The sequence below is a fragment of the Macrosteles quadrilineatus genome, unplaced genomic scaffold (genome assembly GCF_028750875.1).
Source record: "Macrosteles quadrilineatus isolate MER2022 unplaced genomic scaffold, UCM_ALF_1.0 Scaffold_8__2_contigs__length_117827958, whole genome shotgun sequence".
Lineage (NCBI taxonomy): Eukaryota > Metazoa > Arthropoda > Insecta > Hemiptera > Cicadellidae > Macrosteles > Macrosteles quadrilineatus.
The window spans coordinates 90393005-90408918 of record NW_026542601.1 but is presented as its reverse complement, the minus strand read 5'-3'; the positions used below and the strand labels follow the sequence as shown (position 1 = coordinate 90408918).

General features: G+C 37.0%; 1 protein-coding gene across 1 annotated transcript; it reads left to right on the top strand.

Moving 5' to 3' along the window:
• Positions 1 to 6085: 6085 nt before the first annotated feature.
• On the top strand, positions 6086 to 15491 carry LOC128999976 (eukaryotic translation initiation factor 6). Its single transcript, XM_054426801.1, has 6 exons — positions 6086 to 6352; positions 9019 to 9104; positions 9440 to 9615; positions 10636 to 10812; positions 13508 to 13689; positions 15359 to 15491. The coding sequence occupies exons 1-6, from the start codon at positions 6246 to 6248 to the stop codon at positions 15366 to 15368; spliced, it is 738 nt and encodes a 245-aa protein (XP_054282776.1). The 5' UTR covers positions 6086 to 6245; the 3' UTR covers positions 15369 to 15491.
• Positions 15492 to 15914: the final 423 nt, after the last annotated feature.

The window sequence follows — 15914 nt, the reverse complement described above, 5'->3', positions numbered from 1 at the left end:
ATGTGTGTAACATGTTGCCCCCGTCCCAAAAATTATTAAAACACATAATAATAAACTACAAATCCAGTATCTACGAAGTAAAAGGCCAGGGACATGAAAACGTACGTTTTTAAATTTTCACTCCTACACCTTTCCACATTTATTTGAAAAGTTATTAATTGAAGGGGTGAGTGGATGAAGGGGGTAAGTAACATTTTGTTACTTTTGAGATAAATTAACCTAAAGTTTGCAGGTTATAACTTTTTTATATTTTTTCATTCTTAAAACGCTATTAGGAAGGGCAGAGAAGTAAAATTTGTTGCACAATACTTAATAAAAATTTAAATGTTCCTTACTATTAAAATTTTTACTTTTCTATTACAGTAACTCTCAGTTACTCTTTAATCCGAACCCCCGAACGTCCACTAATCCGAACCCCTCATTGCTGTACTCTATACACAGTACAGCAGTTCTTTATAGTATACGGTATTTAATGTACAGTACCGTTTATTCACCATGTTTACTACTGTATTAAATAAACACTGTAGGCTATTTTAATTTATAACACATTTTTTTCACTTTTACCAAAATAATTTAGATCAATTTTAGCCATGTTTTAGCTATTGTTATGTAAAAACAACAATATGTTCTGTAATCCGAACTATTCACTAGTCCGAATTACCCCTGGTCCCAATTAGTTCGGATTAAAGAGGTTCTACTGTACTTACCTCCTTTATCCACTTAAAAAAAATTGTTTCGTAGTGGAAGAAGGGAGGAAAACAGGTCCAGGACGTAGGAAGTGGTGATGGAAGTAGTCAAGGCGAGCTGTCCGGAGTGTGGGAACTGTTTATGACGATTAGAAAAATTAAAATTCATTTTTATAGCCCCAGGATTGCGTAATATGACAAATAATGGTTAAAACATACCTCGTCAGACAATCCTTAACATGTAGGTAGTGTCGAAGTTGCAACCTAGACAAATTAGAAAAATTAGATTAAGGTATTAGCATTCCTAAAATGAAATGAAATGGGAAGGGAGGGAAACAGGTCCGTGACGTATGAAGTAGTCAAGGCGAGCTGTCCGGAGTGTGGGAACTGTTTATGACAATTAGATAAGGGTATTGGCATTCCAAAAATGCTATGGGAAGGGAAGGAAACAGATCCGCGACGTAGGAAGTAGTAAAGGAGAGTTGCCCGGAGTGTGGGATATGTTTATGACGATAAGATTAAGGTATTTGCAATGATAAAATGCTATGGGAAGGGAGGGAAACTTGTCTGTGACTTAGCAAGGAAGGAAGTAGTAAAGGCGAGCTGTCCGGAGTGTGGGAACTGTTTATGACAATTAGGGGCGGTTTGGGAGCTCGGTATTAGCGCTAGTCCGCGACTAAATCCGGATATTTCCGGTATTTTAGGCTGCCACCTCGAAAACGGGTTTGTGAGCTCGGGATCAGTAAGGCGCGCGCCTAACTTGTGCAGGGATAATCTCGCGCCTAAATATTGTTGGTTTGGGAGTCAAGTAGACTTAGGCGCCAGCCTAAGAGATAGTCTCGGTGGGTTTGGGAGACCAATTTCGGGACTAAGAGATATGTTTTCGTCATAAAAATCAGTGAGTTTAGTCCCCAACTTTAGTCCTGCCAGGGGGCAGGTCTAAGTCGACATCATGCCGGTATTAGCTCATTAGCAAGTTAATTGTTTACATATTAACTAAAAGAATGTTATATTGGAATTCGTTATTAAATTCCGAACATTTTCATTACTCTCAAAGTATATTTGATAAAACTTTTTTTTAGTTTTCTGTTGTTCAAAATAAAACAAAAATCTTGCAGAAAGCTAAATTTAACAAAAGATTATTTGGTTTGTGTTTTTACTGTTAACTGTAATACAAATATTGACCATAAATTGAATTTCTTTCAACTGAGAGTTTGGCTATAAGCACCCGTACCTTAATTGTAAATATTTTATTAGTAAGGAAATAATTAGCAGCCACATGCATACCCCCCACTCACCCCCTACGAAAGAGTGAAGAGATAGTAAACAAAACATAAAAAACTGCAAATAGCTCACAGTCATAATCGTTATCTTTTAATTGCGTTGTGATAGAGCTCAGTTCAGTGTCATTGACCAAGTGCTAGTTACATCAAAATGGAGTACCTAGATTATTTGGAGTATAAGAAAATATATACAGTATATCAATAACCCGCCACAGAAAACCTGCAGACTAAGCGAATTTCGAAATAGCTCCAAAGAGATTTCAATTAAATTTATTTAAATAACTTTAGGTTTAACAAGCACGAAACTACCTACGGTGTAGGTATGCTGCTACAGGGAGGGTAATAAAGTGTGTTTTTAACAAAATATTAACAGCTTTATAAAAAATAAATAAATTTGCCAAGTTTCATAAAAATATATCCATAAACAACCACACTAGAACAGTTAACTTATTCTCCATAAGAATCACATGGGAATTTAAAATTTACAATTTTAACAATAGTCTTTGTAGCCAATAACCGTACAAAACATTTTAAGATATTAATTTGTTTTTTATACTCTTTAAAATACTCTTTACTCTTTAAATTACTCTTTAAAATATTTTAAAGACAAAGATTTATGTTATAGGGGTTAAAATTGAGAAAAAAACTATTTTTATCCTATACAACTCCGGGTTCCCTTGGTCTGATCATGCTGGTTCGCGAACTCATTACGAAAATCGCGCCTAACACTTTCATGCAAAATTTTATCAAAATCAGACAAAAATTACTCAAGATATCACGTTTATGGACGTATATATAATACATTTATATATAGGCTATACATATATAAAATTTTGAACGAACAGTGTTTTTGGCCTCTAGGGACATCAAAATGGAAAAGTTTATCGGTCCCGGAACTAAGTGCTACCTACGGTAATAGATACTTCCCTAGGAAAATTAGATTAAAGAGTGTCGGGAAAAAAAAATTTTAATTGACAACAATGTTTTCCTACAGTTACCTAACAATGTACATGTTCTCTCCCTGTTTTGAGAAAGCAAAGTGGCCAATTCGCTCATCAGTGAGACAATGTTAACATTGTCTCACTCTAATTACTTTGTCTCACTCCAGATTTGCAACGTGAAGGCAAGAAATAGTGAGCGCGAAACATGCAGGCAACGTCGTATGCGCGCGAAATACGTTGGCAGCACTGGCTGTAAACCAGCTGGTCAGCTGTTGTACTGTTTTATTTGTCACTTCACATTAAATGTTATATTAAAAGTTCACTTCTGTGTAAAACTAGGTTATGTTTCTTCACCAATTTATTTGTTTTATGGTAACTGTAGGAAAAGTATAATGTGCAACTCGAGTGCAAAGTACAATTGCCTCACTCGAGAAACCATTCCTCACTCGCCTACGGCTCGTGAGTAAGGATTTCTCTCGAGTGAGTCAATTGCTCACATTTCTCACTAGTTGCACAAATAACTATTTCTAAGTACTGTATTAAAAGTTTTTTTTTTACATTTACCTTGGCTTCACACAATCATAACCTCCGCAATTACTTTTTATTATTTTTTTGTCAATACCCCTATATTGTACTGGGAAATTACTGTTTAATTTTGAAGCTTTTTATTGCATGAAACCGAGTTTCCGATGTTAATCCTATGTTGCTCTGTACGTATTTATAAGGTGTAGTACTTAAAAGACAACTAGTAGTACTTAAGGACAACTGATTAAATAATTATAAATCGTAAAGTGAAAATAAAGTTAGATCTTAAAAGAATTTAATATAAACAATTACGGTTCTTCAGTCATTGGGATGTACACAACAAAACTACAAAACTACATTTTTGCAATGGTACAATGCAGAAACATACACTATAGTCTACTAATTAGCCACCATTGATATACCACGATAAAATTGTATCCATCTTCAATAAGTATTCATCTTTTGTTGTTGTCAACGGTAACGGGTTCTGCAATGGCCGTTGCCAACGTCAAAACCTGAATTCCCCGCGATTCCCTGTCCATCTAGCCGCGCTGCAACTTAGGCGCGACTATACTTGATCTACGACCATTTCAACTTAGGCGCGAGCTCCCAAGCCTGGTTTCTGGTCCGGGGACTAAAGTTAGGCGCGTCCAACACTAGGCGCGTACTAGCTGGGCTCGAGCTCCCAAACCGCCCCTTAGATAAGGGTATTGGCAATCCTAAAATGCTATGGGAAGGGAAGGAAACAGATCCGCGACGTAGGAAGTAGTAAAGGAGAGTTGCCCGGAGTGTGGGATATGTTTATGACGATAAGATTAAGGTATTTGCAATGATAAAATGCTATGGGAAGGGAGGGAAACTTGTCCGTGACTTAGCAAGGAAGGAAGTAGTCAAGGCGAGTAGTCCGGAGTGTGGGAACCGTTAATGATGATTATATTAAGGTATTTCCAATCCAAAAATGCTATAGGAAGGGAGGGAAACAGGTCCGCAACGTAGGAAGTGGTGATGGAAGTAGTCAAGGCGAGCTGTCCAGAGTGTGGTAACTGTTTATGACGATTAGAAAAATTAAATTAAGGTATTAGCATTCCTAAAATGCTATGGGAAGGGAGGGAAACAGGTCTGAGACGTAGGAATTGGTGAAGGAAGTAGTAAAGGCAAGCAGTGTGGAGTTTGGGAATGGATTTATGTATCTGCAATACTAAGACTGCTTTCAGAGTAAACTAATGATTTTCCCCGAGCAAAGCTCGGTCCCCAGGTACTAGATCAATAAATAAAGGATTTTTCCTACAGTTACCTAACAATGTACATATTCCCTCACTGATTTGAGAAAGCAAAGTGGCCAATTCGCTCATCAGTGAGACAATGTTAACATTGTCTCACTCTAATTACTTTGTCTCACTCCAGATTTGCAACGTGAAGGCACGAAATAGTGAGCGCGTAACATGCAGGCAACGTCGTATGCGCGCGAAATACGTTGGCAGCACTGGCTGAAAATCAGCTGGTCAGCTGTTGTACTGTTGTAAGTTATTTGTCACTTCACATTAAATGTTATATTAAAAGTTCACTTCTGTGTAAAAATAGGTTATGTTTCTTCATCAATTTATTTGTTTTATGGTAACTGTAGGAAAAGTATAATGTGCAACTCGAGTTCAAAGTACAATTGCCTCACTCGAGAAACCATTCCTCACTCGCCTAAGGCTCACTTTTCTCACTAGTTGCACAAATAACTATTATCTATTCCAATCTTGGCAATCTTTTATTGATCAATAAAGGATCAATAATAGATTGGATTGGAGCGAAGTAAGCAAACGCTAAGCCATTCGCTAAGCAAAGAAGAAGCAGCGCTGACTGAACTTGACTGAAGGAAGAAGGAAACACTGCACTGAAGCAAGAAGCAGGAGAAGGAACACATCCGTTTCAATCGCGAATTACTCCTCTCATAATACGCATGCGCGAGTAAACTGTTCCGTGGAGCTGTGACTTATATCAGATATCATATCTATCTGTTACAACGTTTAACTTGCAATGAATTGAATCATTACTAGTGATTATGGTAAAGCTTGTGGAATAATAAAAAAGGAATGTGAGAAGTTAGGTTCCTTTGTAACACAGAGATGAAGTTGGCCTGACCTATAACAGATGGTTTCAGCCTAGCTGTTAATTTAAGAATATACGTAAGTCTCGCTGCGTCTAAGTTACCTTCTTACGTAACGGATACAAATGGCCGATGGAGTGGAATTGGATTTTTTTCAATTGCCTTACCTGTGTCATCATCTTGTATTAATATGGGTTGGTTAAGTTAAAAGTAGACATAAAAATGTATTGAAATATTACAACTAAGGAAAAGAATACCTTAAATTAATTTCAAATTACAGCAGACTAGTTCAGTTGGTAATAGTTACAACCTGTCCTGTGTGCTACCATGCTACATTCAATTCCTTGTAAACGTAAACGTTGTAACAGATAAATCTGATATATGTCACAGTTCCACAGAACGGTTTACTCGCGCATGCGCATTTGAGAGGAGTAATCCGTGATTGAAACAGATGTGAAGCAACTCAACTCGCTCGATCGAACTCGAAGCAAGGTTGAGGTTTGTTTGAGGTTAGGTCTCTGAACTCAGAAGTTGAAGTTGTTGGTTGCTGAGAGTGGAGAGCACACCTTTTCAGGTCCAGATTGCACCACACTCAAATTTAAGTCATTCATTATTCAAATCAGTGAACGAGCATCATTTTTTTGCTTAGCAGCTTCTTCTATAAGAAATTGACCCGTTTGAAACTGGAGAATTGCATTGTATTGAATCCATTAAAATGGCTACACGCGTTCAGTTTGAAAACAACAATGAAGTCGGAGTCTTTAGCAAATTGACGAATTCTTATTGTTTGGTTGCTATCGGTGGATCTGAGAACTTTTACAGGTAAGTCTATGATTCTCAATTAAAATATTAGATTGTGTTTTGGCCCGTTTTACAATACCAGCAGCTCTGTGAAGAAGTGAACCTAACCTAACGGAAAAGGCTAGGCCTAGTTGTTTGTAGGTTAGAGCATAGATTAAATGCGTAGACACAGATACTCCACGGAATGCAAATAACTGATGTGTTAACACTTTTTGGGGGTAGACTTCCATATCTGTTGGCACAAACTACCGAATGAAAATATCGATTATTTCATTCGATAGGCTATATTTTTTGCTTAGTTAGGTTACGTTAACCTTACCTAACTAACCAAACGATATATCGAGTAATCGATATATGATCGATATTTTCATTCGGTTGTTTGTGCCAACAGATACGGAAGTCTACCCCTTTATGGCCCCAAAATCGACGGCCTAGATCCTAGGCGTTGCTAGTAGCGAAACCGACAGTGCGGTTGCCATGTCGTGCAACTTACTTGGTCAACCAGCCAACTCGGCCAGCTGGGAAATATTCTCTTGCCTCGCACCCGCAATGGGATAAGTATCTAGACCTACAGTGTACTTACGAGCACTTCTGTCCAGTGTTCAGCTTCAATGAAATGAGTTACTGTAACCCTAGCAGTGGCCAACCGTCGTCTAGTGACGGTTTGACGTAGGTGCTTAGAATGGCCACCATCTTATGAATGGCCAGCATCTGGTGACGGTATGGGCCGAAATTATTTTAACGGTAAAAAAAACACTTAAGTTAGCCTTATTATCAACTCAGGTGAGAATAATATATATACCATTTGAAAGATCACATTCTGAACTTTCATTTTATTACATAAACAAACCAGCAGGTATAAAACGACGTCAATTTTAACGGCTCCATAAGCTTAACATCGTACGCTTTGTTGTTGGCTGCAACATTTCTATTTACTTGGCTCCAGACTAGTTCCATAGGATTTAATTCACAATGATAAGGAGGTAGTCTTACAATTTCGATATTATGAGTTTTCGCTATCTCATCGATGGCATAAAGGTCAAACAAATGCTTAATTTTTTGCACTTCAGCAAGCAGTACTTTCTTTAAGCTGTCCTGTGGGAAGGTGACGTTTTTGTCTAGTAACCAATTCTTAATGTCTTCTTTTTTTTTGTTTTCGTGTTGGGTACTTTTACCAATTTACGGCTGTGATAAGACGCGTTATCTATAACAACGACGGTGCAACGTTTCTTTTTACTTGGCTCCAGACTAAAGTTTCTGCATCCATTTCTGCGTGGAAATCGTGGAAACAGGATTTCCTGTAGGAAATCTCCCTTTTTCAACCCAAGACATTAATAAACTACCATTTATTTATCTGCCACAGAATTTATATTTTTAAATCATATTTCTTTGACAGAGGCTTATTATTAAAAGAAAATAGTTGTAGGCTACTTAAATTATTTGTTTGAATTGTTTTTTAATTATTTTAGTAGTATAATTATAGGCCTACCCAATAGGCTAACTTATTAATTTAGTCGGCAACTTGTTCCAATCAATTCACAGCAAATTTTCCTATTTTATAGAGTTCAAAGCTTAATTCCAATTTAAGATACTGACTGTGGTTAAACATTAACACATTCGCTGCTGAAAACCTTTAAACAGGCGCTCGCCAATTGCGGCGAGGCCCGGGCGGAGCCCCGACGCGCTAACTGAATCAGCGATCGCTATTGGTATTGAAATATCTCAGTAAGACGAATCACAAAAGAGCAGTGGTGATTGTTCTGCATTACTCCGAAAGTGGACGTAGTTCACTGAAACACCCAAAGGTAGCAGCACTGCCTGGATCATTAACCAGAGTCTTTGTAATACGGCTCGAACTGAGAAAATCCCCGAAAACGGGACAAAAGCATTGCCAGACGGGATTTAACGGGAAATCTTTGTACCAACCTACACCAGAATAAAGCTCGCATTATAAGCTACAGGCTGGTAAAGATTACAACGTTCCCCCGACAATGGCTGAACCACACTGATCCGGCAAACAATGCAATGCGCGCTCCCCCACCGGTGGACCTCAGCTCCTCAGCTGAGACGCGCGGGGTCCACCGGTGGACCCGCCGCATCGAATGTGTTAAACTTACCAGGCCATTATATTTAGTAAAACATACAGTATAGTTTTTATTAGTCTAAGTCAAATTACCAGTCTATATTGATAAATACCATAAAACACACGGAAATTAGAAAAATGAACTTGAGCGCCTTCACGAGAGTCACGAGGACTGTTGACGCATCCCGCATGACAGAAAACATGAATTTTACAGTAATGGTAGTAGCAAGGCTATCTTCCATAAGACCTGTACTGCACGGTGAACGTGGAATTGAGTATAGCTTTCAAGCAAGTTTACTTTTTAAAATTCCTTCTACAGGTGACAAGTTCTTTTTTCAAATGAATGTTATTTTAACTAAACATCTGTTTCAAAACAAACTATAATATGTCATTGTTTTTACTTTTCGTTGTTTACTTATTTATTCAGCAATTAATGTAGTGAAATTAATTGGCCTAAAGGATAGGTATGGACGACTTGTGGATTACTTGGACTGAAGAAGGTAACTAAACCTCTTGTAATAAAATGTCAAGTAATCCAGGAGGCAATTTAGAAAATTAAGCTGATTGGTTATTAACTCAATTATTGTGTATTTTATTTTTTTAGCGTTTTTGAAGCTGAGTTGAGTGAAACAATTCCTGTGATTCATGCTTCAGTTGCTGGTTGTCGAATCATTGGAAGGCTGTGTGTTGGTGAGTTAAATTTTTCCTGGCAATATGGCCTTTGCTTCAAAGGTCCCGTAAAAACTTTTACATTGGTACCACTAAAATTTAAAATTAATTTATGTAGGTAGAGTACATTCTTTTGCGGCAATAGGTACATAAGGTAATGTAGTTGTACTGTTTTTTAATTGAATAAAAATGTGGACTTAAACTCAAATTTATCTTATTAGACATTTTCTCAGGGAAGAGAAACTAAAAACTCTATTCCCCAACACCTTTGTTATCATCAGCGTCTTAGCTATCCTAGCCTTAAGTTAGAGATTCCTTTTACTCTATGTTGTATTCATAAACGTATGTATACTCAGGCAACAGACATGGTTTACTGGTGCCCAGCTCAACAACGGACACAGAGCTGCAGCACATCCGCAACTCTCTGCCTGACTCGGTCAAGCTACAGAGGGTGGAAGAAAGGTTGTCAGCGCTAGGTAATGTTATCACATGTAATGACTACGTGGCCCTCGTACATCCTGACCTTGACAGGGTGAGTTGATGGGTAGCAATCACGGATACTAGACCAGACCCTGTATGAATCATAAACATAAACAATATTACTGGCCTGAAAGTAAAAATTATTTAACATTGCTTAAATGAAACATCTAAACCATATGTTATAATGCTATTAGTATAGGATTTGGGCCAGCAACGTCATTTGTTTTATGTTTATGATCCATATCGGTTCTGTTAGAGTATTTGCATTAGCATTACTTGAAAACATATATGTAAGTAGCCAGGTAGAACGTGCTTACCTTCAAATATGAAGTTTGCTGGTTCAATGCAGAGCGGTACTGATTCTGGATGCCATTTTTCCTTAGGCTAGCAATCGATGGTACTAATGACAAATCTATGATTTTGCAACGTTATATAGTACAAGACAAGAGTGTAGACTGTTCCCTTATAAAGATAAAATACCAAGACCAGGAGTTATGACATTTCTTTGTGAAAAAAGAAAAACTAGGTGCTATTCGTATAAAAAAACAAAGACACTTACAAAAGTCTGTAGGCCTACTTTTAGCGAATTTCCCAAGCTATTACCGTAATACTCATGGTAAGACCTGGACCCGGGATATATATATATTTATATATATATTTAATTTTTATATATATATATATTTATTTATATATGTGTCCGTTAGCACGATAACTCAAGCAAAAATTTTCCGATTTTTATGAAATTTGGTACAAACGTGTAAACCTACATTTATTCGAACGAGTTCGCGAACCCGTTTTTATTGATTGAGTATCTCAATTTGGTCTGACATGTGGGTCACTGAGCAATGTGACTGTGAGTTCTGGTACTGATCAATTACTGCTCTATTTGTCATTGTCACTAAAGCTAGCTATGACAAACTGCAATCACACCTAGACTTCATTTGTTTTCAATACAAAAATTTCATTTCAAGTGAATGGTCGAGGAACAGGAATATTACTTTGTTCCAAAACATTTTGTAGCATTTGTACTTGGCTTTAGTCTAATCAACATTTGTCTGTAATTATTGTTCAGGAAACAGAAGAGATCCTAGCAGATGTTTTGAAGGTAGAAGTGTTCCGTCAGACTGTGGCCAGCAATGTGTTGGTCGGCTCGTACTGTGCTCTGTCCAACCAGGGGGGCCTCGTACATCCGCAGACCTCGGCACAGGACCAGGACGAACTATCATCTCTGCTGCAAGTACCTCTAGTGGTGAGTTAAAGTCCGTTCCTGCTACTAGTGAGGGAGAGCCACGTCTAGTTGTCATAACTGTAGAGAGTCAATTATCATACTAATATTATAAATGTGAAAGTTTGGGTGTTTGTTTGTTTGAAGTTTAATCACGCATTATCTACTGGTCGGATTGGGCTGAACGATTAACATATAAGCCTATCCTTATCTCAAAAATCCTTTCGGGCTCCACCCCAGTGGCTCTGGAATTTCCTATGTTAACCTTATGAGTATTCATATTTGAAATGAACTAAATAATTTTGACAGCTGTTTCCACTAGACAAGTTGGTTCTATGATTTTCATTAGCATTAAATAGTTATTTGTGTAACTAGTGGGCGAAGTGGAACTTTGCTGCACACGAGAGAAATGTTTATGCACGAGCCGTAGGCGAGTGTCAAAAGTTTCTCGAGTGCAGTAAAGGATGTTTGCACTCGTGTTACACATTATATTTTTCCTACAGTTTCTATAAATCATAAATAATTAGTCTTTTAAACACTTTACAACATGTTTTTAGGTTAAATCCAAACATTGAACGAAATGGGAAATGCTGCACCAGCTGATCGTAGTCGTAATATCTTTAAGTGTTGCCAACCTATTTTCAAGCGTACACGGATTGTGTGCATCATAAAAGCACGCTCTTTTGTGTTGTTTGGTTGGAATACTGGTGTGCGCCAAAGTAAAAACTGTGTGCCAAAAAAGGCCTTATGTATACTACAGTCCACTCTTGGTAATTCAAACACTTGATAATTCAAAACTTTCGATAATTCAAAATGAAAGCTCAGTCCCTAGAGAATCTCTCAATATTTCAATTTTTTACCATGCATTTTGATACACTCGGTATTTCAAAGTCCAAATAGAGGGCAGGTCAATTTGTAACACGCAGTAATTCGAAGTTTCGTCGGAAAAAACACTCTATAATTCGAAGTAACTCAGTAATTCGAAGTTTCGTCGGTTAACACTCTATAATTCGAAGTCATGCTGTAATTCGATGTTTCGTCGAAAAAACACTCTACAAATCAAAGTCACGCAGTAATTCGAAGTTTAGTCGGCAAAACACTCTATAATTCGAAGTGATCTCTTGCTGTTATAACAGGAAACTATACAGTACAGTACATCCTGTTCCCATGGTAGGCTAGTGTTGGACGTTTTGACGTTTGTTTGGTTAGAGCAGTAATCTGAGTTAGTTCGCTGACTTGTTTTTCTAAGTTGGCAATCTGATCTCTAGATTACGCGACATCCTCTGAGCACAAACGTAGTTGTCAACAGCTGATAGTTCAGCTATTGGTGAAATATATAGCGCTAAATAACAGATTTCTTTGCAACTACAGTAACTGAAAAATAAGCCGTTGATTGTTTAAAAGTGTACTAAAATACGGTATTATGTTCTATTGTAACGTGCTGTACATTTGTATGTATTAAACATTGAACTCTCTGTAATTCGAATGGTTTATTTTTCTCCCAATAAATCGAACTCTTGATAATTCAAAACTCTTGATAATTCAAATTTATATGCTTGACCCACCAATTTCGAATTATCAAGAGTCTACTGTATAATTTGCGCAAAGAAGCCCACTTTGTTGGATGACTGTAGAAAAAGTTATAAGGTTTACCAATAGGGTGCAGCATTAATAATTTTTTTCAGACTTGGGAGTAACGATTACAATAACGTAACGTTTAGGCCTACTGTAATCGTTAAATTTTTTAGTAACGTCTGTAACTCACCCGTTGCATCTTAAAAAAGTAACTTGTAATTGGTAATTGTTGCAAAACGTTAGTTACGTTTAATAGTAACGGTAAAAAGTTACTTTCGTTACATTGCTTTGATCTTTGCCTTGCTTTGATCAAAGCTTTGCTTTGATCAAACCATCCCTTTGTTAGACTTCTGTCAGTCACATCAGTCCAAAGTCCATCAACGTACCATTACCCTCCCTGTAGTAGCAAACCTAGGTAATCATTAAATCAAATTTTATTTAAATAGATTTAATTGAAAATCAAATCTTGCAAATGGAAATTCGCTTAGTCTGCAGGTTTGCTGCGGCGGGGGTATTTGTTTGTATTGCATATCAAATATATTCAATTTGATTCATTTTGCTAATGTTACCCTAAAAAATGAATCGGGAAAATGAGGAATTTACTCGGGAAATATGCGGGAATTGGGCTGAGCCCATTTGCCGGACACCCGGTATCGCATCCACAGATTATGCCTATAAATAACCACAATTTGAGACCTCCAAGTAGCTGGATTACAGTACGACACCACGGTCCCAGTCTCTCTCTTCATTATTTTTTTAATACATTGTAACCAACCTGGGACTTTTTGCCATCCTAAAAATTAGAATTAGCCTATTTTAAAATATCTTTTGAGTGAATACACTAGCAACAAAGTGTTTGCAAAAACACCACTCTTCCAAGGATACAGATACACTGGAATTTATTAGTTCAAGCAGATAGATGTTCTAAAATATTGTTGGTTGTGAGTTTGTAGTTTGCATTGCGTAGTCAACGGCACCCTGAACCCTAAAGCTCACTTTGTGCAGTCAGTTCACTATTTATTCCTTTTCTAGGATGCATTTCAGTGTTTTATTTTCTTAACCTGTTTGTTATTCCATTTAAAATTGTTAAGGCTGGAACAGGCTCTACTGCATTTCCTGAAGTAACCCATGTTTTATTTGACAGGCAGGAACAGTGAACAGAGGCTCTGAAGTGATAGCTGCTGGACTGGTGGTCAATGACTGGTGTGCGTTCTGTGGCATGGACACTACCTCTACAGAGATATCTGTTATAGAGAGTGTCTTCAAACTGAATGATGCTCAGCCCTCGGCGATCACAACGAGCATGCGGGCGTCACTCATTGACAGGTGTGTGTCTTAGTCTAGCCATTGATTAAGCAACTTTAACCCTTCTAGACTAGATTTATTAATGTCCAGCAAAAAATGCTCTTGCTACTGTAGTTTTCCCCAAAAATTGTGTCAAACTATCTTCGTTTTGTCCTTTTCCTATTCAGTAGAAGTGTTGGTGCTAGTCATGATTAAATTCTACTGGCTATCAACTGGAATTTTAAGTCCATATTCACAACAAAATTGTTCAAAAGGGTTTATAACATTTCATAGGCTAGTACTGTATCAACCTTTCATACAACGTTGTCGTCAACCAGAAATTCCAGGAAAATCAGGAACTATGGGTGAATTTTTACTGTCGTGAAAACTTGGGAAATGTGTGACTGTGTGTAAAAATCATATTTTCGGTGGTTTCTGTGAATTTTAATACATATCTTTTTTTAATTTTTAGAGGAATTTTATATTTATAACCATTTTGAACCACTGTATCCATAAATCTCTTAGCGAACGAATATTTAATATGGATTCAAGAAAGTTGTACACTTTAAGCACAGAAAACATACTACTATAACCCAGAATGCCAACTGCATGGTAAAAAGCATTAAGTGTTTTGAGGGAGCTTTGCCTGTCAATTCGTAGTCAGCGCCTAATCCTTGTATTTTTCTTCCAACTTCTAGCGGACCCTTAGGAGGTAGAGTATGCCTGTCCGAACAAAAGCCAATACTTGAGTAGGCATTGCAAATTCAAGGACTCTTTGAAAAGCTGTAATTTTTTACTCGGATTTCCATTTGATTCGGGTTTGCAGAATTGTATTTTACTAACAAAGACCTTTAATTTGATGTAGGGTACATATCAACCTATCTTTATATTTAAGATTTCCTCCTAACTCCTTGCAGGAACTCCCCATGATATGACAGAAAACGTATGCCTGTCCAAACAAAAGCCAATACTTGAGTAGGCATTGCAAATTCAATGAATCTTTGAAAAGCTGTAATTTTTTACTCAGATTTCCATTTGATTCGGGTTTGCAGCATTGTATTTTACTAACAAAGACCTTACCTATCTTTATATTTATGATTTCCTCCTGACTCCTTGCAGGAACTCCCCATGATATGACAGAAAACTTATATAGGCTAGTCCCTTAAAAAAATAAGATGTTTAGATGTCATATTGATGTACCAAATCTAATTGATTTATCTGTTATGGTTCGGAACATAGCAAACCCGTGCAGTGCAGGGCTTTACCCTGTATATTTATCAGTGCATAAATAAGAACCCTATGGTAAATTTCAAAGAACAACAAAAAATGATAATCAATAGAACTCTTAATTACCCAGGTCCATTGGGACCAAACCCATCTAGGTAATACAAATATGGATAGTGTGATTTTTCTAAAAAGGAATTGACACATTGTCCATCAATTGATATGACTCTACAAAAGACGTGCCACATAATGGCCACAATTGGCACACACTAAAATAAGCAATGTACTACTGTAAGCGGCAATAAACTTAGCTTTAATGGCTAATTTTATCTCTTTAATTTTCCTTTAGGTGATCCGGATGGTAGGAGTACTACCGTATATGTTAATTTAGCTGTGCTTTTGTTTGTTTTTGTGTATTACAATAATCCCAAAAGATAAACTGCAGATACCCGTCCAACTTAATTAATCTTTACTTTGTTTGTTCCAGCATTGCATAAACGGGGGTGCAAATAACAAGAACTACGTGTATTTTTGCTGTACAGAGCTTGGCACTGCATATTTATAAATCAGGTCAAATTACTACAATTTACTTTGTTATGATAAATGTAAAGTTATTTTTACCTGTTGACTTTTTAGCACCTCAGATATTCCCTTCTAAACTAACTTCAACTAACACTTAGCCAAGACTTAAGTAGCTCTTTTGTCCCTAAGACAGAGCATGATGGATAACATAAATCTTGTTAATAACAAGAAATTTTCTGTTAAAAACACGAGTTATTAACTTTTGTTTAGAGAAATCTTTGGGCGATTCTGTTATGTTAATAACTTTTTGTTAAAAACACGTGTTATTAACTCCGGTGTAAACGCGGCTTTATAATCAGCCGACAAGAATCAGCTTCAATCTACCTCATCTACTTTACACTTAAATAGTTGTCTGCTAATTTTGCCAAGGAAAATAGTCACGTTTTACAAAAATATTTTTGTTTCGTATGGGGTATTTAAATCGTTTCAACTAGGGTAAACTATGAAACATATGATAGTGA